The sequence below is a fragment of the Bos grunniens genome, chromosome 23 (genome assembly GCF_055505025.1).
Source record: "Bos grunniens cultivar Pamir isolate PY7600 chromosome 23, Bosgru_T2T1.0, whole genome shotgun sequence".
Lineage (NCBI taxonomy): Eukaryota > Metazoa > Chordata > Mammalia > Artiodactyla > Bovidae > Bos > Bos grunniens.
In genome coordinates, this window is record NC_141187.1 from 16,893,005 (window position 1) to 16,915,995 (window position 22,991).

The 22,991-nt window shown below is 52.4% G+C and overlaps 3 protein-coding genes and 1 long non-coding RNA gene across 10 annotated transcripts; 2 read left to right on the top strand and 2 right to left on the bottom strand.

Moving 5' to 3' along the window:
- Positions 1-272: 272 nt before the first annotated feature.
- On the bottom strand, positions 273-9,986 carry FRS3 (fibroblast growth factor receptor substrate 3). Of its 4 annotated transcripts, none has more exons than XM_086371605.1 (7): positions 9,801-9,986; positions 8,040-8,183; positions 6,148-6,236; positions 5,126-5,312; positions 2,809-2,970; positions 1,874-2,031; positions 273-1,601 (listed from the first exon to the last, which is right to left on the bottom strand). In XM_086371605.1, exons 3-7 carry the CDS (start codon positions 6,211-6,213, stop codon positions 687-689), a joined length of 1,488 nt encoding a protein of 495 aa, XP_086227731.1. In that variant the 5' UTR covers positions 6,214-6,236; positions 8,040-8,183; positions 9,801-9,986; the 3' UTR covers positions 273-686. The 4 variants fall into 4 exon arrangements, with proteins under 4 accessions (XP_086227731.1, XP_086227734.1, XP_086227733.1 ...); XM_086371608.1 differs by having other exon boundaries at positions 8,045-8,183; positions 9,801-9,935; XM_086371607.1 differs by lacking the exon at positions 9,801-9,986 and adding an exon at positions 8,492-8,518.
- Positions 9,987-10,668: 682 nt separating this feature from the next.
- On the top strand, positions 10,669-17,182 carry PRICKLE4 (prickle planar cell polarity protein 4). Of its 4 annotated transcripts, none has more exons than XM_086371619.1 (8): positions 10,669-10,831; positions 12,089-12,398; positions 12,956-13,099; positions 13,754-13,861; positions 14,629-14,766; positions 15,058-15,261; positions 15,827-16,031; positions 16,498-17,182. In XM_086371619.1, the coding sequence occupies exons 3-8, from the start codon at positions 13,064-13,066 to the stop codon at positions 16,869-16,871; spliced, it is 1,065 nt and encodes a 354-aa protein (XP_086227745.1). In that variant the 5' UTR covers positions 10,669-10,831; positions 12,089-12,398; positions 12,956-13,063; the 3' UTR covers positions 16,872-17,182. The 4 variants fall into 4 exon arrangements, with proteins under 4 accessions (XP_086227745.1, XP_086227746.1, XP_086227747.1 ...); XM_086371620.1 differs by having other exon boundaries at positions 10,669-10,733; XM_086371621.1 differs by lacking the exon at positions 12,089-12,398.
- LOC147346786 (uncharacterized) lies at positions 11,020-16,306 on the bottom strand. The gene is made up of 2 exons (XR_015153194.1): positions 16,210-16,306; positions 11,020-11,447 (listed from the first exon to the last, which is right to left on the bottom strand). It is a non-coding gene; the product is annotated as an uncharacterized LOC147346786 (long non-coding RNA).
- Positions 17,183-17,414: 232 nt separating the features above from the next.
- TOMM6 (translocase of outer mitochondrial membrane 6) lies at positions 17,415-18,734 on the top strand. Its single transcript, XM_086371624.1, has 3 exons — positions 17,415-17,578; positions 18,093-18,198; positions 18,416-18,734. The coding sequence occupies exons 1-2, from the start codon at positions 17,451-17,453 to the stop codon at positions 18,187-18,189; spliced, it is 225 nt and encodes a 74-aa protein (XP_086227750.1). The 5' UTR covers positions 17,415-17,450; the 3' UTR covers positions 18,190-18,198; positions 18,416-18,734.
- The last annotated feature ends 4,257 nt before the right edge of the window (positions 18,735-22,991 follow it).

The window sequence follows — 22,991 nt, forward strand, 5'->3', positions numbered from 1 at the left end:
CACCCCTCAATTCCACTCCCACCGACTACAACCTCAGAGGGGCAGGGTAGTTTTTCTTACAGATCCCCTTTGGGCATCAAGGACTCCAGTTGCCCTGTCACTTTCCTTTGACGGAGCAGCCGTCCCTGGCAACTTTCAGTTCCGGGCCAGAGCTTCTTAGAGGAGAAAAAGAAATGGTTGTTACTTTGAAGACCCTACCTCTGTGAGGCCTCCTGGATTCCCACCCCAGTCATGCCAGAAAAAGACTCTTTAAAAATGTGACGTCATCCATGTCAGAATTTAAAAATAATTATATTAATAATAAATATGTTAAATTACATTTAAAACAATAAATAGAAAAATAAACTGATAAATAAAATCAACAGGTACAAAATGTTTCCAAATTTCAACCAAAAAAACACACAGACGACAGACGCGACAGATGACAGAACGGGAGGGTGCTAATTGCCGTCGGGGGGCCCTTCACAGTTTACACCGCGGCTCCCTCCTCGCCTGGTCACCCTCTCCTGTCCCCAACTTGGACACCAGGGGACTCTGCAGCTGATATCTTTGGGGACTCTGGCCAGTGCGGGAAAGCATCTGGTCCACCTCAGTGCCCTTCTGCGAAGCAGCCCTGAACCCCGGCGTGGGGGTTCGGGGCACAGGAGCGGGAGGCGGAGGCTGGGCCGGGCGGAGGAGGGGCGCCCCTACAGAGGCAGGTCGGTGCTGTTGTGCCGGGTTTTCCGGGCGGTCCCGTCGTCGCGGGGCAGCGCCCTCTGCAGGTTGGACATGGCCACGGTCTTTTTGAGGTCGATCACGGCGTAGGAGTCTGAGCTGCGGGTCGGGTGCGTGGTGGGAACAGGGGCTCGGGGGGCGGAAGGGTTCGGGGGCCCCTTGGGGCGGTCTCCACCCCAGCCCTTCAGCTCCACCTGGATGTAGTTGAGCTGCCTTGGGGGCTCCGGGCCCGGCCGGCGGAAATCAAAGTTGAAGACCCTCGGGGAGCCTCGGCGCCGGGTCAGCGGCACGGGGAAGCTGCCGTGGCTGCGGAGGGCAGCCCGGGTGCTGGTGGGCTTCTGCAGCGGGGTCTCGTCCTCCTCGCCTTCCGGGAAGCCGTTGGAGGAGGGTGTGAGCCCGTCCCTTGAGTCACCGTCATCCCCGGCCTCCTCCCCTGGCTGCGGGGCCTGGCTCTCCCACACGGGGGGCAGGGAGGGCAGGTTTTCATAGTGCAGTAGTGCAGCCCGGCGCTGGGCCAGGCCGTTCCAGCCCGGCTCCTCCGGGCTCAGTCTCCAGCCCGCCCCTGGCCGCAACCCCCCGCTGACGTTCTCGTAGGTGCACTTGGGCTGGGCCGGGCACTCCGAAGGGCCCTCGTTGTTATTGTTGTGGTGGGGGGCGTCCTGCAGGCTTGGGCACAGGCCTTGGCACTTGGTCATGTGCCGCCGAGCTGGGGTGGGGCCCAACACGAACTTCACCTGGCCCGGCTGCAGGAACACCTGTGGGTCCCGCTGGTCGGGGCCCCGGGCCTGTGGCGTGAAGGGCGCCCGGCCCTCAGGCAGGGGCTGCAGGCAGTGCCGGCTTCGGCGCTGCTCCTCTTCGCCGGCTGGCGTGTTGACGTAGGTGTGGGACTGGGCGTTACAGTCCAGGGCGGGAGGGTCCAAGGGCAAGGAGGAAGCAGAGAACAGGGGACAGGATGAGAGGAGAAGCACGTGGGAGGAAGGCTGCAGTCTCCTCCTCTTCCTTGCCCTCCAAACCTTCCAGGGAAGCAGCCTCCCTTTCTTGGGACAGGAAGGGGCCCTGTCCACTTTCTTCCCTCCCATGAGCCTCACCTTGAGGAGGTGTTGTATTTTCCCACCCCCAACCCGACCAACAGGAAGACCCTGGGCAGCCACTTGCTCACCTGCTCATCTGGGGCAATGAGGGCATGGGTGGACTCTTCACCAAGCGAGGGGTGGCGGAGGCTGCTCGTTGAGGGGCGCCGGGGTGCTGAGAATCGGGGACCCTCCCCTGGGCAGCCAGGGAAGCCATTGGAGAAGCTGGAGACAGTATAGCCTAGAGCTGGGCACACAGGAGACAAGGGGTCCTTAAACCACCTGGCAGCTGCCTGCAACCGTGTGTGTGGCAGCCTGGGGCTCTCCCAGGGTCCCTGCGGGTCCACCCCATTGAGCTGGCAGTCCCCACTGTCTTCACCTTGTGTCTGATCTCTGCAATTCTTCTGAAAGCTCAGCTTGAACTCCACTTCCCCCATCAAAGCCTTAACTGAAACACTTAAGGCACACCTTGCTGTCACTGACCCTACACTTCATTCCAGCTCAGCCACTGAGCTCCAGGGAAGCTCCTCAAAATCAAGGACCGTGTGTCTATTTCTTCTGTCCCTCAGGGCCAGCTGATGCAGGGCAGGACACGGAGCAGGTGTTCGATATGATTCAGTGAATGAACAAGCAGAAACTGTGGGAACCTCTCCAGACAGCCGTGGGCAGAGATGGTGCACCAGCTGTCAGGAAAGGTATATGGGTATGACCCAGTAGACAGAAGGAAGGAAGCAAAGTGGCTCCAGACTGCCGTTTCCGTGGAAACCCAATGTCCTCCTGTCTGCTCCCCGACCATCCGTCAATACAAGGCTCTGGACTCCCCAGCCTTGGCTTAAGTCACCTGATTGGTCCAGGCCAGGACTTATCCATCCCTGGGAGTTGTCTGATGATGGATGATGGTCCTGGAAGCCTGGCTCGCCCAGCCATCCTCCACCTGCCTGCCTGACTCATGTCTCCAAGACCAGTGCTCCCTGGACCTATGCTTGTGTGTGCGCTGGGGTGCTGAGGAGAGGGGTCTCCTCACCATTGGGAGGCTGGGGGGCCCGAGGGAGGTCAAGCTCAGCCGGGTGGCTGTTGCGGGTGATGATGACTGGCTCTTCCATCACATTGATGCTGTTGCACTGCATCAAATCCTGGAGGAGGTTGAAGATTTCCTCAGCCCTGGAGCACTTAAATGCAAATATCCCTGAAGAAGGAGAAGAAGAAATAAGGTTCCTCTGACCCTGCATCCTATAGGGGAGGACCAGAGAGGCTGAAAGGATGCACAGAGTTCAGGAAATGTCCCTGAACTTCAGTCCCAGGCCTGAGGGGTTAGGGTTAGCATCCAGACTGTTCTCCGCACACTCTCCAACATCCAAGAGCCATGGGAGGAGCCGGCTCAAGGCCTTCACTCCCCTCCCCCAACACACACTATCCATTACCATCATCTTAAGATCTAGCGTGCTGTGCTTAGTCGCTCAGTTGTGTCCAACTCTGTGGCCCCATGGACTGTAACCCGTCAGGCCTCTCTGTCCATGGGGATTCTCCAGGCAAGAATACTGGAGTGGGTTGCCATGCCCTCCTCCAGGGGGTCTTCCCAACCCAGGGATTGAACCCAGGTTTCCCACATTGCAGGCAGATTCTTTACCATCTGAGCTATAAGATCTGGTACTTCAACTATATTCCTCTGAGGTTAAATCACTTTCATAAGGATGTGTGTGCACAGCGGTGAAGGAAAGTGAAGTAAAAAATCCAAGTGGAAAGAATGGTGTCAGATACCCCTTGCTCCCCAGAAAAAAAGAGCTCTGCCAGGGCCCCAGCCCTCAGCGCTATGCCCAACAGTCTCTAAGCTCTTTGAGGGTGGGAGGGTCTGTCCTGTTCACTGTCTGTTCACTGTATTCTTAGCCCAGTGCCTGGCCAGAGAGTGACTATCTACTGTGTACGGGCTTCTGACCTCATGGAGCTTGAACTCTGGTATAGAAAGGAAGGATGGGCTGTCTAGCTAAAGGACAAATATGGCATGGCTACCATGTGGGTCCTCCATGCGGGTACCCTTACAGCCCCTCAAACTCCAAGGCAGCAACACACGGTCCTCAGCAGGATTGGGCTGAGGATGCATGACTCAGGGAATCCAAAGATGTCCTTGGGGTGTTGGGCCAGCCTGGGATTCTACATCCTCCTTTAACAATGGGGACCAGGACTCAGGGAAGCTACTTGGGATGTGCATGTGGGTGTCCACACAAAGACAAACTAAGCTGGGGTGCCAGGTCTGCAGGATTGGAATGCAAAGGGTAGAAGGGAGGAGAAGAAACAGGACTCTTCTTTCCTCATTCTATTCTATTACATCTCATTCCAAGATATGTCAAGGGCTTAGAAAAGGCTGAGAAAGACTGGAGTTTTATAAGAACCCCGTGTTGGGATCTATGGTGTTCCTCTGGGATCCCCAGTGTGGATTAAACCCCACCAGGAGCAAAAAGCCCCCTTCCTCCCCTCTCGCCGCTCAGCCAGCGTTAACTGTCTCTGCCTCTTGAGTTCCACAGAAAGGTGCATGGAGGGGAGGGCTCCCCGGGCCACTACAGCCACAGAGATGCACTGCTGTGCTGGCGGCCTCATCAGAGGAACTCACTAGTTCCATCACTGCCATCACAGCCCCATGCTGCACTGAACACAATCCTGTGGGGGATTCCTTCTAGCAGCTCAGCTCAAAGTCAAGCCCAGACCATGCTTGCCCTTCAAAGAGCAATGGTTGGCCCCAGACTTAATATCATGGAACAACCCACTCCTCCTTGACCTCCAGCTGCAGGGAGAAAGGGGAGGAAGGCCGAATATATCACACTTCACTGTCCACAGGTGACAGGAGACAAAGATTAACCTTGTGAGGGTTACTCTGTACACTGTGGACCTCTCGGAATCTATCATTCCCACCCTGCACAGGCCCAAGGCAGTGAGCGCTCCTGCCTGAACTTTCATTATACACAGGGACCTGGGCATATGATGTGGGGCTGTTTGCTCTTACTGAGGGGGCAACAGGGACCCTGAAACTAGAGTAATAAAGGGAGGAGGAACGGCTTGATTTCCCATGCAGGCTCTGCCTGGGACCACTGCCTGCTTCCCATGGGTTGTGCAACAAACAACCCCACAAAGCCACCCAGGCTGGAGCTGCAGTGACTGAAGAGAAAAAGCACCGGCATGGGAGTCCACTTACTCCTGTGCACCCTTGGCCATGACCCTCCCCTTCTTTGGGCAGCACCTGCCGAGTCAATGGACTTCCCTACTGACCCTCCAGCTGCGACTTCCGGCCGCAGAACCTGTTTCCCATGGACAAGTCCCCATCCCAGCGTGGGGCAGGGGCTGGTACTCACCCTGGCCAGTCTGACACCGCCGGCCACTCTCAAAAGAGAAGAGGTTGGAGTCGTAGCCATAGCGCCTCAGGCAGAGGTAAGGCCAGCGGACAGCCTCGCGCCGATGCAGGTGCAGCACCAGCTCACTCTGGGTCAGCTCCATCACTCCGGAGCCCAGCTCCACCCCCTCATCATCCACATTCGTCACCTGGCAGGCGCACAGGACAGAGGGGTCAATGACTGAGTCCCTCAAGTGTGTGTCGGTCCGTGAGCCACTAGGAACGCCACACGATTACTGGGACATAGATGAGGCAGTGTCAGTGACCCAAGGCAATTCTCTAGGCTTTAGTTCTGTCATTTGGGCAGTGCAGGGAGGGGTGGTGAGTTGACCCCTAAGGTCAGATAGTTAGACATCCAAGGTTAGATGACCCCAAACGGTCCATGGCTAGTATCCAAGGACCAGATATTAATGCAAGAAAAGGTTTCATCGTGAATTCAAAATCCTAAGACCCTGGGAGAGTCAAATTCAAGCAGAACAAATATAAAGGTCTCCACCCCCTCTCCCAATGGAGGACCTTGCTGAGGGCTCCCTCTTCTGGTAAGCGGGAGAAACCTGGGCTTCAAGATGCACGGGTGAGGAGGAGGCGCCCCCTACAGGAAGTGGAAGGAGTGGGCGGTGTACACAGGTCCACTGGGCCTGGCCTTAGCCTCCCAAAGCAAGCAGCAAACTTAACAATGCAGACTTTCGTTGTTTAAAGACACACTGACGGGAGTGAACGTCGGTCGTGATGAAAGCACAATCTTTACTACTCTCAGCATTTCTTCATTCTTAGCAAGACTAAGAGCTGCAAAAACGGCAGTGGACTGAGCCTGTTTTCCTTGGGCCTGCTCAGAGATCCTGAGCTTGAGAATTCTTAATAAGTCTTAAAAAAGGCCACAGGCTCAGCAGGTCATTTCACCTTCTCTAGGCAGGCAACTCGACAGCTTGGGCAGAACCCAGGAGGCCATTCTGGGTACGCGGGAAAGGAGGGGGCTGTGGGTACCTTGAACTTGGTGGGGTGGTTGTCTGAGACGCTGTCTCGGTTCAGGCAGCTGCAGCAGCTCCCCATGGTGTCAGAGCAGCCTGCCTGCCCTAGGGAAAAACACAAAGGACAGTAAGGTCATCAAAGCCAGCTCCCCAAAGCCCCACTCTGGGGAACTCTGGCAGAACCACCCCGCTGTGATCACCTACTCTGTCCAAGACTCACACAGTCCCTTCCTCAAGGAATTCACACTCTCAATCCAGGGCCAGACACACACTGGATAAACATTAACTCGAGTTAGGATGTGTTAAGGATTAATGCTGATGGGGGGATGGAGAGAGCTTCTCAGGGGTAATGCTTGACCTGGACCTTGAGAAGTATGTAGGATTCTGACTGACAGTATGATAGGGAAGGGCAGCCTGGGCAGCATAAAAAACATGGCTAAAAGGAGGGACCTAGAGGAACAGATCTGCATCAGGAGCTGAGTGCCAGCCGGGGGCCTCATCCAGATTCAGCAAAGAAACTGCAGGTGGGGAGTCCCAGACACTTTGGCCTAGAACTTTCTCCTTTTCCTCCTGTCCTACCTCACTCAGATCCTCTCTTTTCCTTTCTTACCACCACCCCAACATCTCAGTTCAGTTCAGTTCAGTTGCTCAGTTGTGTCTGACTCTTTGCGACCCCATGGACTGCAGCATGCCAGGCTTTCCTGTCCATCACCAACCCCCAGAGCTTGCTCAAACTCATGTCCATTGAGTCAGTGATGGCATCCAAACATCTTTTCCTCTGTCGTCCCCTTCTCCTCCTGCCTTCAATCTTTCCCAGCATCAGGGTCTTTCCCAATGAGTTAGTTCTTTGCATCAGGTGGCCAAAGTACTGGAGCTTCAGCTTCAGTCCTTCCAATGAATATTCAGGGTTGATATCCTTTAGGATTGACTGGTTTGATCTCCTTGCAGTCCAAGGGACTCTCAAGAGTCTTCTCCAACACCACAGTTCAAAAGCATCAGTTCTTCGGTGCTCAGCTTTCTTTATGATCCAACTCTCACATCCATACATTACTACTGGAAAAAGCATAGCTTTGACTAGATGGACCTTTGTTGGCAAAGTAATGTCTCTGCTTTTTAATATGCTATCTAGGTTGGTCATGACTTTTCTTCCAAGGAGCAAGCATCTTTTAATTTCATGGCTGCAGTCACTATCTGCAGTGATTTTGGAGCCTAAGAAAATAAAGTCTGTCACTGTTTTCACTGTTTCCCCATCTATTTGCCATGAAGTGATGGGACTGGATGCCATGATCTTAGTTTTTTGAATGTTGAGTTTTAAGCCAGCTTTTCCACTTTCCTCTTTCACTTTCATCAAGAGGCTCTTTAGTTCCTCTTCGTTTTCTGCCATAAGGGTGGCGTCATCTGCATATCTGAGGTTATAACATCTATCTCAAATTTATTTTTGATGTTCTCTTCAAATGAGACGTTATGTTATGGTTAAGAGATATATTCAGGCAATTGAAATTGAAAACAGAGCACTATTTTCATAACCTTGAGTAGGCATTTCTTCATTAAAAAAACAAACACTCGGTTTATTTCCCTTTGTCCAAACGGGAGACCAGAGGCCTTACTATCTGGCTTTTCCCTCCCAGATTGTGGCACTCAAATTAGATGTCACCACATTTGGGCCTGTGGCTGGAATGGAGATGACACCACCAGGCTACAGTGACCTAAGGGACCAAGCAAACCCATGGACCAATCCCAACCAGAAATTATGGGTTTGCAACTTGCTGCAAGAAATGAATCGGTGGGACTAGATACCTTCTAGAACTCCCATTGAAAGTGTAAAGTCTTGAACAATCCTGACCTGCACCCTCAATTCCTCCCAACTTGGGAAATTCCAGAAAAGTGGCTCCTATACACAGGTCTCACCTCACCCAGGCCATCGGAGAGCTGACCATGGGAGGGGCATGGGGAAGGACCCCCACTTTATTCCCCCTGTTCTTGGTGGGGTGGCATGGCAAGCAGTCTGCAGAGAAGTCACCTGGATCTCCCTGTGACACACCTGGGGCTCACCTAGCATAGGAGACAGAGACCACAGGTTAGTGGAAAACTTCTATCCTCACCCATCAATGGTTAATGAAAATGACTTGCTGTCAGTCCATCCCACTGGGATATCCGTTCCAGGCTCTAATGGTATATAAATGCCAATGAAGAAAGATCAAGGCCAAAGGGACCACAAATTCTAAGCCCTGTAGGCCCTGAGAGGGAACGACTCCCCTGGAAACAGTGACTTTGAAGTCCGAGACAGGCCAGAACATTTTAAGTCACTTCTAGACCTCCTCTGAATCCTGTTACAACCAATACCAAGATCATCACCTTACCTTTGCAGAGAACTTGAACTCTACAGAGAGATCTCTCAAGAAGACACGAAGATGTATTGGAAAGAGCAATGGCTTAAGATTCAGGAAACCAATATTCTAGTTTTTATGTTGCTGCTAAGTATCACAGAGAGTGTGCCAAGCAGATCCTCCATCGCCACCCACAACTCCCACCCCAACGCCTTTAAGGGAAACAGCTTTCCAGTTTTTACAACAGCTGTAAACTATGGAGCTTCACGTCTAGAAGTAAGTACATAGGACAAACACCACTAAAATCAACATTTTCCTCTTCTAGGACAAGCTCCTTCAATCTCACATTTGCAACCTTGATAGACTTTCTGTTCTCCAAGCTCCAAAAGGCCTATAATTTAACATAAATGCTATCAACCAAAATTTCAGTAATCTGAGCCCTAGGTGGACAAGTCAACAAGCCAGGACCCTGGAGATCCTTGAAATCCCACTCTCCTGGAAAAACAAGGTCATTTCCCAGGGCCCCAGGTGCTCCCCATTTTTGGGTACTTTCCAGGTAAAAGGACCCCTGCCCTCTGTCTGGCTTACTCTCTGGAAGGGGCAGCGGGCTGAGGAAGATGTGCACAGCTGGGTAAAGACGGGCAGCTGGGTAAATACTGGGGCTTGAGCCACCAACAGGGAGTCTGGGGGTGAAGCCAAGAACTGCAGGGTGCAAGATCGGTGAGGGCGCTGTATCTTTTCCTGTTTCCTTCACTGCTCTTAAAGATACCAGGACATATGACAGCCCAGCTAAGGGGGTGACATCGGGTGACAGGAGGAGAAGGCTCTGCTCTGAGACAGGTGTGGACTGGGTGTAGGAGTTTGAGGTTATGGGGACTCAAAACGTGTGAAAGGGATTGGGGAAAGGTGGACAAATGCTTTGGATTTGAGCACGGTGCAAGGAGAATGGAGAAGCCTGAAGACTTGGAGGAATTTCAGGACGGTGGAAGCATCTGGGTTCATCCCAGAGAGAATGGTGGTTCTGGGGGCGTAGCAGGGGAATTTGCAGGAGACAGGGGTTCTCGGGACTCCAGGACACGCGAAGGTGTGTCGGGGGTGGGGATGGGGTGGTTGTGGGAGGTTAGAGGCAGATTTAGGTAACAGAATTGACGGGAATTTCTAGATGCCGGGAAGGAATAGGGGAGGTCAGGGCCGCGCGTAGTCCCTAGATGCCCGCCCCCAGCCCCGGGGCTCCACCGCCCGCCCTCCCGGGACTTCCTCGGGAGGGAGCGGAGACTGCGGCGAGGCGCGGTGCGGCCTCGGTGGAGCCGCTTCGTCCCCGCCCCGCCGCACCCCGACTCACATCGCCCCACGGCCCGGGCGGCGCCGGGCCCCGCTCCCGGGTCCCACTGCAGCAGCCGCCGCCCGCCCGGAGCTAAGGCCTCCCCACCCGGCAGCGGCGGGGTCGGAGGTCACCGGCTGCACCAACGAGACGCTGCGGGCAGGCGGACCCGATCGGGGGCGACCGGCGCGCAGCCTAGAAGGTCCCTTTGGAGGACTTTGCAGCAGCGAGCAGGGAGCATGCGCAGACACCAGAGGGCGCTCCGGGCCAGCGGCAGAGCTCGCCTAGCGGGGACGGGGCGGAGCCTGGAGTGGGGGCGGGGCTAAGGGCGGGGCTGAGGGAACCAAAGGTTTCCACTCCCGGGATAAGAAAAAGGACCCGAGCCGGGGCGGGACCGGGGAGAAACACGAAAGATGGGGGAGGAACTTGAAGGGATGGAAAGGGGAAGGGTGGTACAAGGGACCCCCAGAAAGGGGCTGGGGACAAGGGGGAGGGAATTAGGTGGGAGTAGGGACACACAGACAAGGACGGGTCTAGGAGACCAGAAGGAAGGTTTGGGGGGTCCTGCAGGCTTCGAAAGGCGTTCTGTTCAGCGAGTGCTTGAGGACCCGGCATAACGATGGCTCCTGGGTGTCTGCTCAGCGCCCGCAGAGATGCGGTCCCAGGACTAAGCCCACGGGCGTGGGGGCAGTGGAGCCTGCACCGTTTTCACCCGATATCCCTCAAATGCTTTCCTTCACTTAGCAGCTCTAGGCCCCTCCCCGAGCCGTCGGGCCCTACCAGCCCGGGAGAGGCGGACGGGGCCCGCCGGGCGGGGAGGGGGGTGCTGGGAGAGGAAGGGCCGAGCTCCCGGGGGCGGGCAGAGGCGGGCGCCTAGATCTGGAGGTGGAGACTGGGTGAGGGGCCCGACAGCGGCGTCTGTGCAGAACCGCCCAGAGACCGGCGCTCTGCAAGGTGAGACCCCAGCGGACTCCCGTCCCCTCTCCTAAACTCCAGCAGCCGGACTGGGAACCCCAACTGACTCGGGAACCACACCGCGTCCCGCTTCGGAGGTGGGCCCCGAGAAACCCAAGAAAAAACTTGGGGATCTGTCAAGAGGGCACTTGGCAGTACCAGAAACTTCTCGAACCTTTCTTCCTCTCTCTGTCCGGGAAATCTTTCATCCCTTACACCCCACCCCCCAACTTCCCAATCCCTAGCCTCTGCCTTTCAGGAAAGTAGAACTCCTGAGCCCGTTTACACCTGCGCCCGACTGGGATGGGGTTCAGTCTTGTATTATTTGTAAGGGGGGGAGGAGAATTCTGGAAGGAATCCAGCATGTTAGTAAGATGGAGTCCAGTGCTAAGTGAACGTGCAGTTATCCAGTCCAGGGGTGAGGGTGAGGACTGATTTCTGAGCGTTGGTCCTGTGTGAGACGGTTTCATGCAAACTAGACGGAGGAGCCTGGTGGGCTGCAGTCCATGGGGTCGCGAAGAGTCGGACACGACTGAGCAACTTCCCTTTCACTTTTCACTTTCATGCATTGGAGAAGGAAATGGCAACCCACTCCAATGTTCTTGCCTGGAGAATCCCAGGGATGGCGGAGCCTGGTGGGCTGCCCGTCTATGGGGTCGCACAGAGTCGGACACGACTGAAGCGACTTAGCAGCAGCAGCATCAGCAGCAGAACCTGGAAAAGAGGGTCTCAGTCCCCTCCTGGCCCTGGGTGTGAACAGCCCATCCTGGTTGCTTTCCACAGGAAAGCTGACCTGAGGGACAGAACAGGAAGGAAGCCGATGGGTGTGGAGCCAGGAAGCTGGGAAGGGTGTCAGAGGGTGAGGGCTCAGGGCTAGGAAGCCATATAATTTTTATGGTCCAAACCCTGTACCCAGCCCTAAAGCTGGGTCTCACGGAGGCTAGGGATTTGATGATCCCTTCCGGTGCCCAGCTGCCATCCCAGCTCTCAAAGGCAACTTCCTCCTCTAAAGCTTCCCTTAGCCTTCTAATGTGACCTCAGGCAAGTTAGTTAACCTCAGTTTGTTTCAACCGTAAAATGGGGTAATAGAAACTACTTCACAGGATTGTTGTGAGGATGATTATGTAACATGGTAGAAAAGTCTCTGCATGCAGTGGGTGCTAAGTTGCTTCAGTGGATTGCCATGCCTTCCTCCAGGGGATCTTCCCCACCCAGGTATTGGACCTGAGTCTCTGACTCCTGCATTGGCAGGGGGCTTCTTTACCACTAGCACCACCTGGGAAGCCCCAGAAAAGCCCCTGGCACAGAGTAAATATTCTAGAAAAGTTTAGTCTTTTTTTTTTTTTTCTTCCTAGGATGCTGTGTCTATCTGCCCAGAATCCTGGCCCCATGCTGTCTGGTTTCATCCATGCCTGACCCAGTAGACGATGAGCTTGTTATGGGCAGGGTTCATCCCTTTACCACTTCAGTAGTCACCTCCCATCCCCAAGAAAATGTAGCCATAGCAGGATTCGCCCAGAGGAGGGCTAAAGAATTGCACTTAGAATTATCCACTGAAGTTGCTACTAGAGACAGAAGATAGAAGCACAGGATTTTCCTGTCCTGGAAGAGCTGATAGACCAGATGAGGAGCTGAGAGAGGCATGGGGGCAAAGAGGAACACTAGGTGAGAAATCTGGTGACACTCACTGTACCTATTTCTGGAGCATAGGGAAAGGTGAGCTGGTATGGGCTGGAGAGGCTAAGAAGTGGTTCTTTCACCTGGCCGAAGCCTAGTCGGAGAAGTGAGAAGAGATGAGGAAGCAGGCTTCCTGGGTGCCGAGTGCCCAGTGAGGAACAGTGGGAGTTATGACTGGGGAGGTGGGGAACAGGGGCCAGTCTACCCAAAGGCTCACGGGAAAGGTGGCTTGTCTCCCTCTTCCATTACAGGGCTCTGCTTTCCTCCATCCCAGTGCTGGGAGACCCTAGAGTTGGAGCTTCAGAAACTCTGGAGCTGAAAGCTTTGGCCTCAAAATCTGACTCTGCCATTTACTAGCTTTGTGACCTTGAGTAGACCACTTACTGAGCCTCATTTGGACCATCTGTAAAATGGTGACCAGAATACTACCTAACTCATGTAGTTGATGGGAGGACTGATGGAGATAATGCCTGTAAAGCACTTAGCCTGCCTAGCTCATTGTTATGGTCAAATAAATGGGAGGCCTCTTGCTGTTTTCTATGCAGACTTTACCACCAGTGTCACTGCTGAATTCTGGCTGGCCCCACCGAGTAAAGAGGCTGGCCTCTCCAGAGCTGAATCCACCAGTCAACTCAGACAGCGATCCAGAAACCATGCCCAAGGAGGACCCTGAGGAGACCTCTGCTCAGGTGGGAGGAGTCCTGCCCTTCCCTCTGAGATTGCCATCCCCTTCATCCTCTGGACCTCTTCCCATTTCCACCAAATGGGAGATAGTTAGTTAGCCTTTGTGTCCAGCTTCTTGCAACCCTTTTCCTTTGCAGAAATCCCTGTCCATATAGCCCCCTCAGAACACAGGGGTTCAACTTCTCTACCTTATTTTTTTTTTCCCCAATTTGGTTGTGCTGTACAGCTTGTAGAATCTTAGTTCCCCAACCAGGGATTGAACCTGGGACCTTGGCAATGAAAGCACAGAGTCCTAACCACTGGACCACAAGGAAATTCTTCAGCTTCCTTAAACTTATTCACATGTATACATGAATTCTCTCCTACTGGGCTTATGTTGCCAAAGCAGAACCTCGGGGGTTTGGCCCTAAGGAGTGAAGGGGGTGATTTCAAGCATAAGAAGGGAAGATGTTTTGGGGTGTGTCCCGCTAACCTGCCTCAGTGAGACCACAAACACGAGAGTGGATCAACTGTCCTTGTGATCGTGAAGGAAGAGTCTCCAAATGCAGGAGGGTGGACATTGTTGTGGATTGATGAAGAGGTGGCGATGAAGGAGGAAGGGCGGGAGGGGAAGGAAGGACAAACCGAGCTCTGCCCCTCTCCTTTTGCTGTTTCCTCAGGATCCTGAAGTTCTGAGCTGGGGGCATCCTGGCCTGGACACCACCCCAGCCCCCAGTTGGCCTGTGCTCCGGAGCCTCCTCCAGCAGCTCCCTCCACAGGACAGTGATGTGGGTCTCCCTCTCCCCAGCTTTCCTCTCTCTTGCCTCCCTCTCTTTACTTACTGTGGGAAGAAGCGAGGTACAGAAGGGATGGAGGCACAAATTTACAGCCTAGATATGCCACTAATTGGGGGAAGTCATCCCCCCACCCCTGGCCTGAGCTTTCATGTCTACACAATGTGGGCAGTGACATCCGCTCTGTCCACCACCACACTTAGCTGAAGAGCAAATGAGAAAATGAACATGACCAGCTTTTGAACCTGATAATGGAATGTACAAATGTAGAGCGTATGGTGGTTAAGTATTTATTGAGGCCCCTATGTGTGCCCAGCCTAAAGGCTTACAATTCAACTGGGGAGGTGAGGCAGGAGAATATGGAATAGGGGAAATCCAGTGGGAAGTGATAGTGAGCTACAGCTCATTGGGAGCCAGGATCTAAATACTGGGTTGGTCAAAAAGTCCATTTGGGTTCTTCCATTTGATGTTACGGAAAATCCTGAATGAACATTTTGGCCAAGCCAGTACAGGAAGATGGGCTAAGTGCTACAGGGCTGTCAGGACCTGAGCGATCACCATTCCTTGGGGGAATGAGACACAGGTGGATGTACTCCACCTCTCTTCCCTCTCCTCAGTGCTCATCTGTGCTGTTATTTCCTGCAGCTCCTTGAGGTTTTACAGTCTTTCTTTGACCAAACAACTAAACCTCCTCTCACTAGTCAAACTTCAATCTTGCCTCCTGGGGCTCTCCCAGTTACAGTGGACACCTATTTCTGCAGGAGCGCTACTGCCTGGCCCTTGGGGAGGAGGAGCTGGCCGAGCTGCGGCTCTTCTGTGCGCAACGGAGGCGGGAGGCCCTGGGACAGGGGGTGGCCCGCCTGGTACCTCTCAAGCTTGAAGAATGCACCTGTGAAAATGTATGTAACACCCAACCTGGCTACCATATTCCTCTTCCTCCTCTCTTTGCCCTCTCACTGCTGCAGAAGGGGATGGCTTTGGGGACTCCAGAGAGGAAAAGGGGTTTGGGGATTGACAGTTTGGCAACATTCAGGAAAAAGGGAAACCAAATGTAGGGGTTCTTGGTGGAGCCTGCAGTGGAGGTGGGTTTGCTGGAGGTGTGGGAAGAACAGTTAGGTTGGGGTTGGGATAGAAGAGCCTGGAGGGTGGCATACACAGCCTGTGACCAGCCCAGCACCCACGCCCCGCAGTGCAGGGAGCGGCTGAGGCCAGGGGAGTACGGAGTGTTCGCAGCTCGGGCAGGAGAGCGGCGCTGCTGGCACCGGGCTTGCTTTGCCTGCCAGGCCTGTGGCCAGGCCCTGATCAACCTCATCTACTTCTACCACGATGGGCGTCTTTACTGTGGCCGTCATCACGCAGAGCTGTTGCGGCCGCGCTGCCCGGCTTGTGACCAGGTACAACCTTGAAGGGAGGGGCTGGAGGCATCTGCCCAGGGTTAAGAGTGGCAGGGTGCAAGGGGATGCCTCTTTCCGTACCACGGAGTAGGGTACAGAGAACTGGAAACCAGCCTGGGACTTCTGTATTCACCTTGCTCTGACTTTTGAGCTCTGGGCACCTGGGGCCCGTTGCCTTTGTGCCCTTCCCCACTGCAAGCAGAGTCCCCCAGTTTTTTTGAACTGAATTTCTCCAGAGCAGGGACTCTAAGACAGACGATCATCTCAGTACGCTAGTGCTGTGCCTGCTCCAGCGAGGAACTCGTTCAGTGTCTGCACAAGAGGCAGTATGGAAACCTGGGTTGGGCGTCCAGGCGACCCGGGTCGCACTTCTTCAGGATGTGCCACCTGCTAGCTGGGGGATCCTGGCTAATCCAATCAGCCCTCCCCGCGTCTGAGAGTGTTTGAGTAGATCAAATGGGAATGTCTGGAGACGTGCTTTAGCGTCAACTGGGTATAAGGCGCGGTTATTGGATGAATGAATGAGTGAATGAATGAATGAACCGTTCCCTTCTCCCTCTCTCAGCTGATTTTCTCCCGGCGCTGCACCGAGGCCGAGGGACGGCGCTGGCACGAAAACCACTTCTGCTGCCAGGACTGCGCCGGGCCCTTGGGCGGGGGACGTTATGCCCTGCCGGGGGGCGGCCCCTGCTGCCCCAGCTGCTTTGAGCGTCGCTATTCGGATGCGGGTTCGAGTCCGGCCCCGACACTGGAAAGCAGGGCGTCCCCGGGTAAGGGAGGAGAAGGTGAAGATCAAAGGGGAAGGGGATAGCGGCTCGGGCTGGGCTGAGGGGGGTGGTTCTCCCGGGCTGGGACCCTCACCCCGGTCCCACGCCGTCCCGCCCCTCCAGCAGCGCCCCCCACCCCACCGCACCCCCAGACCCGAGCTTCGGGGCCCGCAGCTCTCACCGCGCGTCCCTGGCCGGCGCGCTCCGAGGGCCTCCAGAACCCACCCCGCGCCGCCGTTGGGGCTGCGGCGCGGGACTCGCTCCTGGGCTGGGGCCGCGGCCGCCCTCTGCTGGGCGGAGGCGGGGAGGGGCGGGAACCTGGAGCGGACCCACGGCGGCGGCGCGCACGGCTCGGGGCGGGGCGGGAGGCTGGGCCCGGACTGGGACTGGCTTCTGGCCGCTGCCCCGCCCGAATCTGGGAGGAGACTCGCGGCTCTGAGATGGGCGTTTCTGACCCCGCCCGGAACAGGAGAGGAGGGGCTCTGCAGAGTTGGAGCCCCGGACTGCGCCCAGCTGAATGCCGCGACCATCTCCCGGGCAACCCTTCTCGCCACTGCCGCCAGCTCCAGTCTGGAAACCCGGACCGAGATGCTTGGATCCAGCGCAGAGCAGGAGTATCGAGCTGGGGACCAGACGGAGGCACGCCAAGGGCAAGCGCAGGGCCGCCTAGAGACGCCCCTTGATCCTAAGGAGGACGCTCCCTGCCCCACCTGCTCCTCTTCCTCTGAATCGGAACCCGAAGGCTTTTTCTTAGGCCAGCGCCTTCCCCGGCCCTGGGAGACCCCGGCCTCTCTCCAAACTGGGGACAGCGACACCTCCAGGAGGCACTGTACCATTTGCTAGTGGCGCAGCCTGGAGAAAGGGGGGATTGGGGGAAGTGATCTGTTAAGGCGAGAGAGCGAGGCTGTCCTACCCCTCTAAGTCCTAGACTGAATGCCATCAGGATCACGTCTGGGGAGGAGCGGCGAGATGACAGGTTTGAGTGCCTCCTCTCAGCCCGCGCACTTTATGACTCTTCATGGACACTCTTGGAGAAGCCCATTCCTCAAAGCTACGCATCACCCGCAGAGTGCCCCTGCCCCACCCCCACAGGCTGGGCGGCCCCATCCCCAGCGTCCTCCTCCCGAACCAATGAAGTGATCATTCGGAGAACACCTGGACTGTGAGCGGGTGCGCCGGCCGAAGGCCAGGAAGGAGCTGGAGGTGGAACCCGACCAGGGAGACTGGAGCGCGGAGGCGCTCCACCCCTGGCAGAGGTGGCGGACGCGCACATGGGAAGTTATGTAGGCTCCTGTCGGAGCGCGAGCCGCTGCGCCCTCTGTTGGCGGGTGGCCGGCGGAAGTATGAGGCCGGAAGTTGCGTAATCTGTCGGCGCCCACCCGGTGCGTGGTGAGCGTTCCTACAGAGCGCGGAGGTGCTGCTATGGCTTCGAGTGGGGCCGGCGTGACCGCTGCGGGCTCAGCAAATGAAGCTCCCGAAATTCCAGACAACGTGGGGGACTGGCTTCGGGGCGTCTACCGCTTCGCCACCGACAGGAATGACTTCCGGAGGTAACCGAGGCCCGGGGGCTCGGTCCCTTTCCGGCCCTTCGCGCGCGTTATGCGTACCCCCTGGATTTCCGTTCCTTGGAGCTGGTTCCTCCAGATTTTTTACACCACCCACATCTTGGCCTCTTTGTGGCTCTGGCTGTGCTTTGCTGAGGTCCTTGATCGGGAGGATTTCCGTGCTGCCGGAGCGCTCTTTACAGTCACCGGGCTCTGTCTAGAGAATCACGGGGACCCTGGGGGAGGGGGCGCCAACAAACAGGCTTTTTGGCCCTGGACAAGTGCTTAATTGGCCTTTGCGTTTGACCCTGCTCTTATTCGACGTAGAAACGAATGTTAAATAACCATGTGGTTTTGGGCAACCTATTATGTACCGATCAGTGCTGCTTCAGGAGGGGACGGTTTCCTCCTGTGTGTGATGATGGGAACCCCACCCCCGCCTCCGCCCACCACCAAGTTTCTCGTTAACCAGACACGTGACTCGGTGACCACAGGGTTAATGGAATGCGTTTTTTCCCAGGAACTTGATTCTCAATTTGGGACTCTTTGCTGCTGGAGTTTGGCTGGCCAGAAATTTGAGTGACATTGACCTAATGGCACCTCAGCCTGGGGTCTAGCCTGTGAAGGTAAGCACTAACCACTGTTCTTTCAGAAGTCCTAGAGGCTGGGAGAAGAAATAACTTAGATCAACTGTTCACAGACTAATAGGAAAGAGACTTGACAAAAGACCCTTGGCTGTTCCTAGTTAGATAAGTTTCCAGATGTTGCAAGGGATTTGAGTCTCTTAGCAATTTTTACTCCAGTAATTTTACCTTTCTAATGCCACCTGTTGTCTGATTGCAGACACATGGAACCCCTGTGCTGTACTCGACCCCTTCAAAAACAGCCTCCAGTCTGTGACCATCACAAGACTTGCCCTGATGGCGGCTGAAGTTTGATTCAGATGGCACCTTCCCTTCCCTTCCCTGCCTGACTTCCTTTTCTTTGCTGAGTCCACTCAGGACACCCTTCTGTGGTCAACAGGCAGGTCAGCTAAAGTGTTGTCTTCTGTTCTGTAAAATGCTGTACATAGTTCCTAAATTTCTGCAGGGGATGATCTTTGCTCTTGTCCTGAGGAATAATCTAATGGTATTTTAACAAATAAAGCGTGTAAACAAAGACATTTTATTCTTTTAATAAGAAAACTTCAGCTTACAAAAACAAGGTGTAAAAAGTCAAGATTTACAAAAATCATAAAAACATGATTTATATTTCACACTCAAAAGAGACAGGAACAAGTCCCAAACATGGATTTTAACAGATGGTTTGCTTCATAGTAAAAGAAAAATAGAAATGAAAACTGTAGCCACCATACAGTGATGTTAGCATAGGTAATAGCTTATTCTTGAGGAATTTCCATTTTGAGCAGTACTATGGGAAGAAGCCATTTGGTGTTGCATAGCATTTTGGTGCACCAGGTGGGTTTTCCAGGCACCAGGGAGGCATTGTTGCTATAATACAGTGGGATTTGAGGGCAGTAATGTGCAGATGGAGGCAAGGTGTGAGGAAGCCTGGACAGTGGGCTCTGAAGCAACACTGCTTGCGGAAGCTGCTTCCTTCACAAGTAAAGAGAGATTTTTCTGACCCTGAAATTCAGGGTAGTGCCACTGTCCAGGAGCTTGGGGTTCTTTGGAAATGGAGTATGTAAGGAACTGGCATGGAAAGAATGATGTAGGCTTAGAAAGGTGTGGACATACAGACAGGCTCCCCTTGGCGATTTTTTCTGGTCGATTTGCTCTACTAGGTGTTTAAAAATACACATACTCCTTTTTTGTGCCAAGTCTCCTCTGGAACTGGTATGGGATTAAAGGGTAAGAATTGGGAAGGAGGGTCAGTATAAATATACCACAGTGGCCTAATTGTAAGTTAGGCGTTATCTGTAGCAGTCTGTTCACTAAACATAAATAGAATAAAATGGTCCTTCTTGACCTGCTGGCATAAACCTAAGAAAGCCGTTAAGAGAATTAGGCTTTTTATATGTTAAAGAAAAGCACCATCTTCTTATGAGCTCTAATCAGGGAGGTCCCAGCTGTTAGGGGGAAGGAGTTTGAGCCTGTATGAATTGAGGCCTGTGGCTGGCTTAACATGACGTCAGGACCCTTTAAGAATCTACATAGGGATCACAGATGCTCTGACAAGTTTATATCTTACTAGGCTGTTAAGATGAGGAAAAGTAACATACATTAAGTAAGGCTTTGGTTTGAAGCCATCACCCCCCAAATGGTGACCAGGAAGGAAACTTTTAAGCCCCAGCAGCCTGCATGAGACCACTGCCAAGCCGAGAAACACCAGCACTTGTTCTTTATAGCAGTGAAACTTACGTCCTTGAAGTCTGCTACCTGAGCTACTCATAATTGTGAAAAGTTCTATTTGATAGCAATTTTCAAAGGTAAAATTCAAAACATGGCCAAAATTAAGGACATGGCAGCTTCCAAAAGCATAATTCAAGTTTCACTTGTAATGTCTTAGCTTCAAGTAACAGTGTTGCTGTTGGTTTATAAAGCCATAAGCTGATAAGGTAAAGTTTCATTTCAACTGGCTTAATTCCTGAAAGCGGTAAGAATTTAGCAGGTTAAAGCTACCAAATCTACACCAAATTTTGATGGATAATTATGATTCTGTAAATGAAAATCCTAGCTTTCACCATTTCAACACATTTTTCCTCAAGGGAAGTCAGTTTTACATCCTGTCATGAGGTGTTTAGCCCAGGCTAGTTTAACACTATTATGAAAATCTCCTACACTACCTAGTTAGATCTGAAATAGAAACATACCAGCAGAAGTTAGTATGGAAACAGTCCACAAAAATGACCATTCACTTCAGTGCTCTAGTGACTGAGGTGTGCTTAGAGCAGTGTTTGGGTTGAATACACAGTGGTTAAAGTCAAAGTCCTAGACCAAGAAAATGGTTAATTTAAACATGAAAGATAGAAACTAAACTCACAGTCATATTTAGAAGGCGCTTTTCAATTTTAGTGCTAACTTCAAAAAAGAATCAACCACTAGGGAGATGCATACTTACCTGGTAAGGAAACTAAGTGGCCGTGGGAGGTTTTATTCCAAAGATACAACCTCCTCACCTAATTAGGCCAGTCATTAGGCTGAGGGACCCAATTATCAAATGTGCTTTGAGTAAGCTTTTTAAACACCCTTTGGTGAAGACTCAGGAGCTCAGTGGAAACCTTAAGGTGGGAGTAAAAGGAACACGCTGTTTACAGCCCTGCAGGTGAGCAGGCCGGGTCTTCTCGTCCACAGCTACTCAGTATCGTCCCCGTCAGTGGGACTGGGTTGCTGGGACAGGTTCTTTGAGCCTTCTTTTTTGCATATTACACAGTGCACTGGCTTACCTTACAATCTAAAGGTTCACATATAGGGGATTGTGTTTTACACTGCTTCCTGAAACTTTGTGCAAAAGAACTTCAGAACTAATGAAGGTACCACTTCAGGAGGAACGGTTTTTGACTTGTACTATGTTGCCTAGCATTAGAAAAACTAAAATACCTTTTTCTGAACATTTGTGCTCTCCCAACCAGCTGGAAAAGTAACCCTTCCACTTAAAAGATAAAACCTTAGATAGGGATACATTATATGTTTAGGAAGGGGAAGCCCTCCCAGCCTGATTTTTAAAAAGGCCTGAGTTAATGTTCGGAACATAAGGGGTGGTAAAAAAGAATAGGGTATATAGTTTGCCTTGAAAAGGAGACATTGATGAATAATCAAACACAAAGATTTTGGACATTACAGTAGAATTTTCAGAACTTGCTGGTAATAATTTGCTTTCACACACACAAGATACGAAATGTTTTTAAAAAGTGATACCAAATGTCCTTTACACTATACAGACCCATTTGCCACTTGAAATGATAAGAAAGAATCCTTTCCCTTAATCTTTTCAATCCCATGCAAACCATAATTAGGTACAAGGCACCAAATTTTATGAATTGTATAAAATTAGTTCACAAAGCTTTATCAGTACATAAAACAAACTCCCTTCTCCCTCCCTGCCCACCCATACCCCACCCCACCCCCACACCCCCAAGTGTTCATTCTGTACTACTGTCAGCCTCTCACGTTTACGCTGGGACCTGGCTAGGGCTGTGCCCACTGCCCGCCAACCCACTTCATCACTTCTTACACTTGGATGGAACTGTAATCATAGCCAGAGGGGAAAACTCATACAATCATTGACTCTAGAAACCTTGACATTAAAAACAAAAATAAACTCTGCTATTGAGTCCATAGGACACATTAACACTTCTATAGTTCCCAATTTTATTCACGACATTTAAGAGACATCTGGAAATTCTTTACAATGCGGCACTGTCCGTCAGCCTGAGAGGGACTGGATCAAAGCAGGCAAGAGGTTTGCCATCTTGAATAAGAGCGTCAGTTCCTAGCCATTGAGGGCATTTGTAATTTTTTTTAACACTAGCATGAATGCTTGTCTCCGAGGCAACCACAAGTATGAGGGTCAAGCTAGATTGAGGTAAAATTTTGAGGGCCAGGGTGCATTCATCTTGGCTGGCTACAGCAGGAAGTAAACACACCAGCCAACCACAAAGGGTTCCTAGAACAGGGATGTAACTACTTGTCTGGGAGAGAAGCAGGCCCGTAAGGTTCAGTTAGGAGATCTTGGATTTGATTTGGCAGCATCTAGTCAACTTCCACCTGGTTCTTATTTTCTTCTTTACAATGTTTTGACTTAAAGTAAGATGCAACTAAGAAACTCATATACTTCCAGTATGTAAATAAATTAAAGGCAAAGGGACATTTCCCTCACAACAGCCATTGGCTTAGGCAGCAGGAAATTCTTTTCTTTAATAAAAATCTCCATAAATACTAACTTCTCAACAGCGTCTATTGCTGCTGCCTCTGGGTACCTGAGGTGTCTGACTGCAGGGGCACCTTCAAGTGTGTGCAGCTCTTTGAGGACTCTGGTACTGGTTTCTGTTCCAACTCACTTTAAATGATTTTATTAATTTGAAGCACTTACCCTATTAATACAAAGTCCTTAGTCTGCTTAATTCTTTTGGTATAAAACTTTTTTAAAATTAAATTTGAAAATGTTTTAATTTTCCATGAGATGTTTATTTTTCTTATTTCTCCCGCCCGGGACAGCCTGAGGGATTTAGTAGATGCTGTATAGTATTTCTCTATTTGTCAGTTCTCTTTTTCTAGAATAATAAATATAGCATTCAGTGAAAGATGAGGCACAATTTATATTTTCCTTCCCTTTTTACTTTTTTTTTTTTTTAAGTCAGTGCGCTTTTCTTTTACCACAAAAGGTCATCACCAATCACGCCAACTTAAAAATGTGGATCTAGAGACTATAGTCTCGTATCAGAGCCTCTGGCAGCATGGGCGGCTGTGACACTTTAAAA

What these genes read in the sequence shown, in the direction of transcription:
- FRS3 (XM_086371605.1), bottom strand. Translation starts at nt 6,213, where the DNA reads ATGGGGAGCTGCTGCAGCTGCCTGAACCGAGACAGCGTCTCAGACAAC. An exon ending in GCGGTGTCAGACTGGCCAGG is followed by an intron (nt 2,971 to 5,125) that starts GTGAGTACCAGC and finishes CTCCTTCTTCAG; the next exon opens with GGATATTTGCATTTAAGTGC. An exon ending in GGCCCCCCAGCCTCCCAATG is followed by an intron (nt 2,032 to 2,808) that starts GTGAGGAGACCC and finishes CTGTGTGCCCAG; the next exon opens with CTCTAGGCTATACTGTCTCC.
- PRICKLE4 (XM_086371619.1), top strand. Translation starts at nt 13,064, where the DNA reads ATGCCCAAGGAGGACCCTGAGGAGACCTCTGCTCAG. An exon ending in TCCCTCCACAGGACAGTGAT is followed by an intron (nt 13,862 to 14,628) that starts GTGGGTCTCCCT and finishes CTATTTCTGCAG; the next exon opens with GAGCGCTACTGCCTGGCCCT. An exon ending in GGAAAGCAGGGCGTCCCCGG is followed by an intron (nt 16,032 to 16,497) that starts GTAAGGGAGGAG and finishes CGCCCGGAACAG; the next exon opens with GAGAGGAGGGGCTCTGCAGA.
- TOMM6 (XM_086371624.1), top strand. Translation starts at nt 17,451, where the DNA reads ATGGCTTCGAGTGGGGCCGGCGTGACCGCTGCGGGCTCAGCAAATGAA. An exon ending in GACAGGAATGACTTCCGGAG is followed by an intron (nt 17,579 to 18,092) that starts GTAACCGAGGCC and finishes GTTTTTTCCCAG; the next exon opens with GAACTTGATTCTCAATTTGG.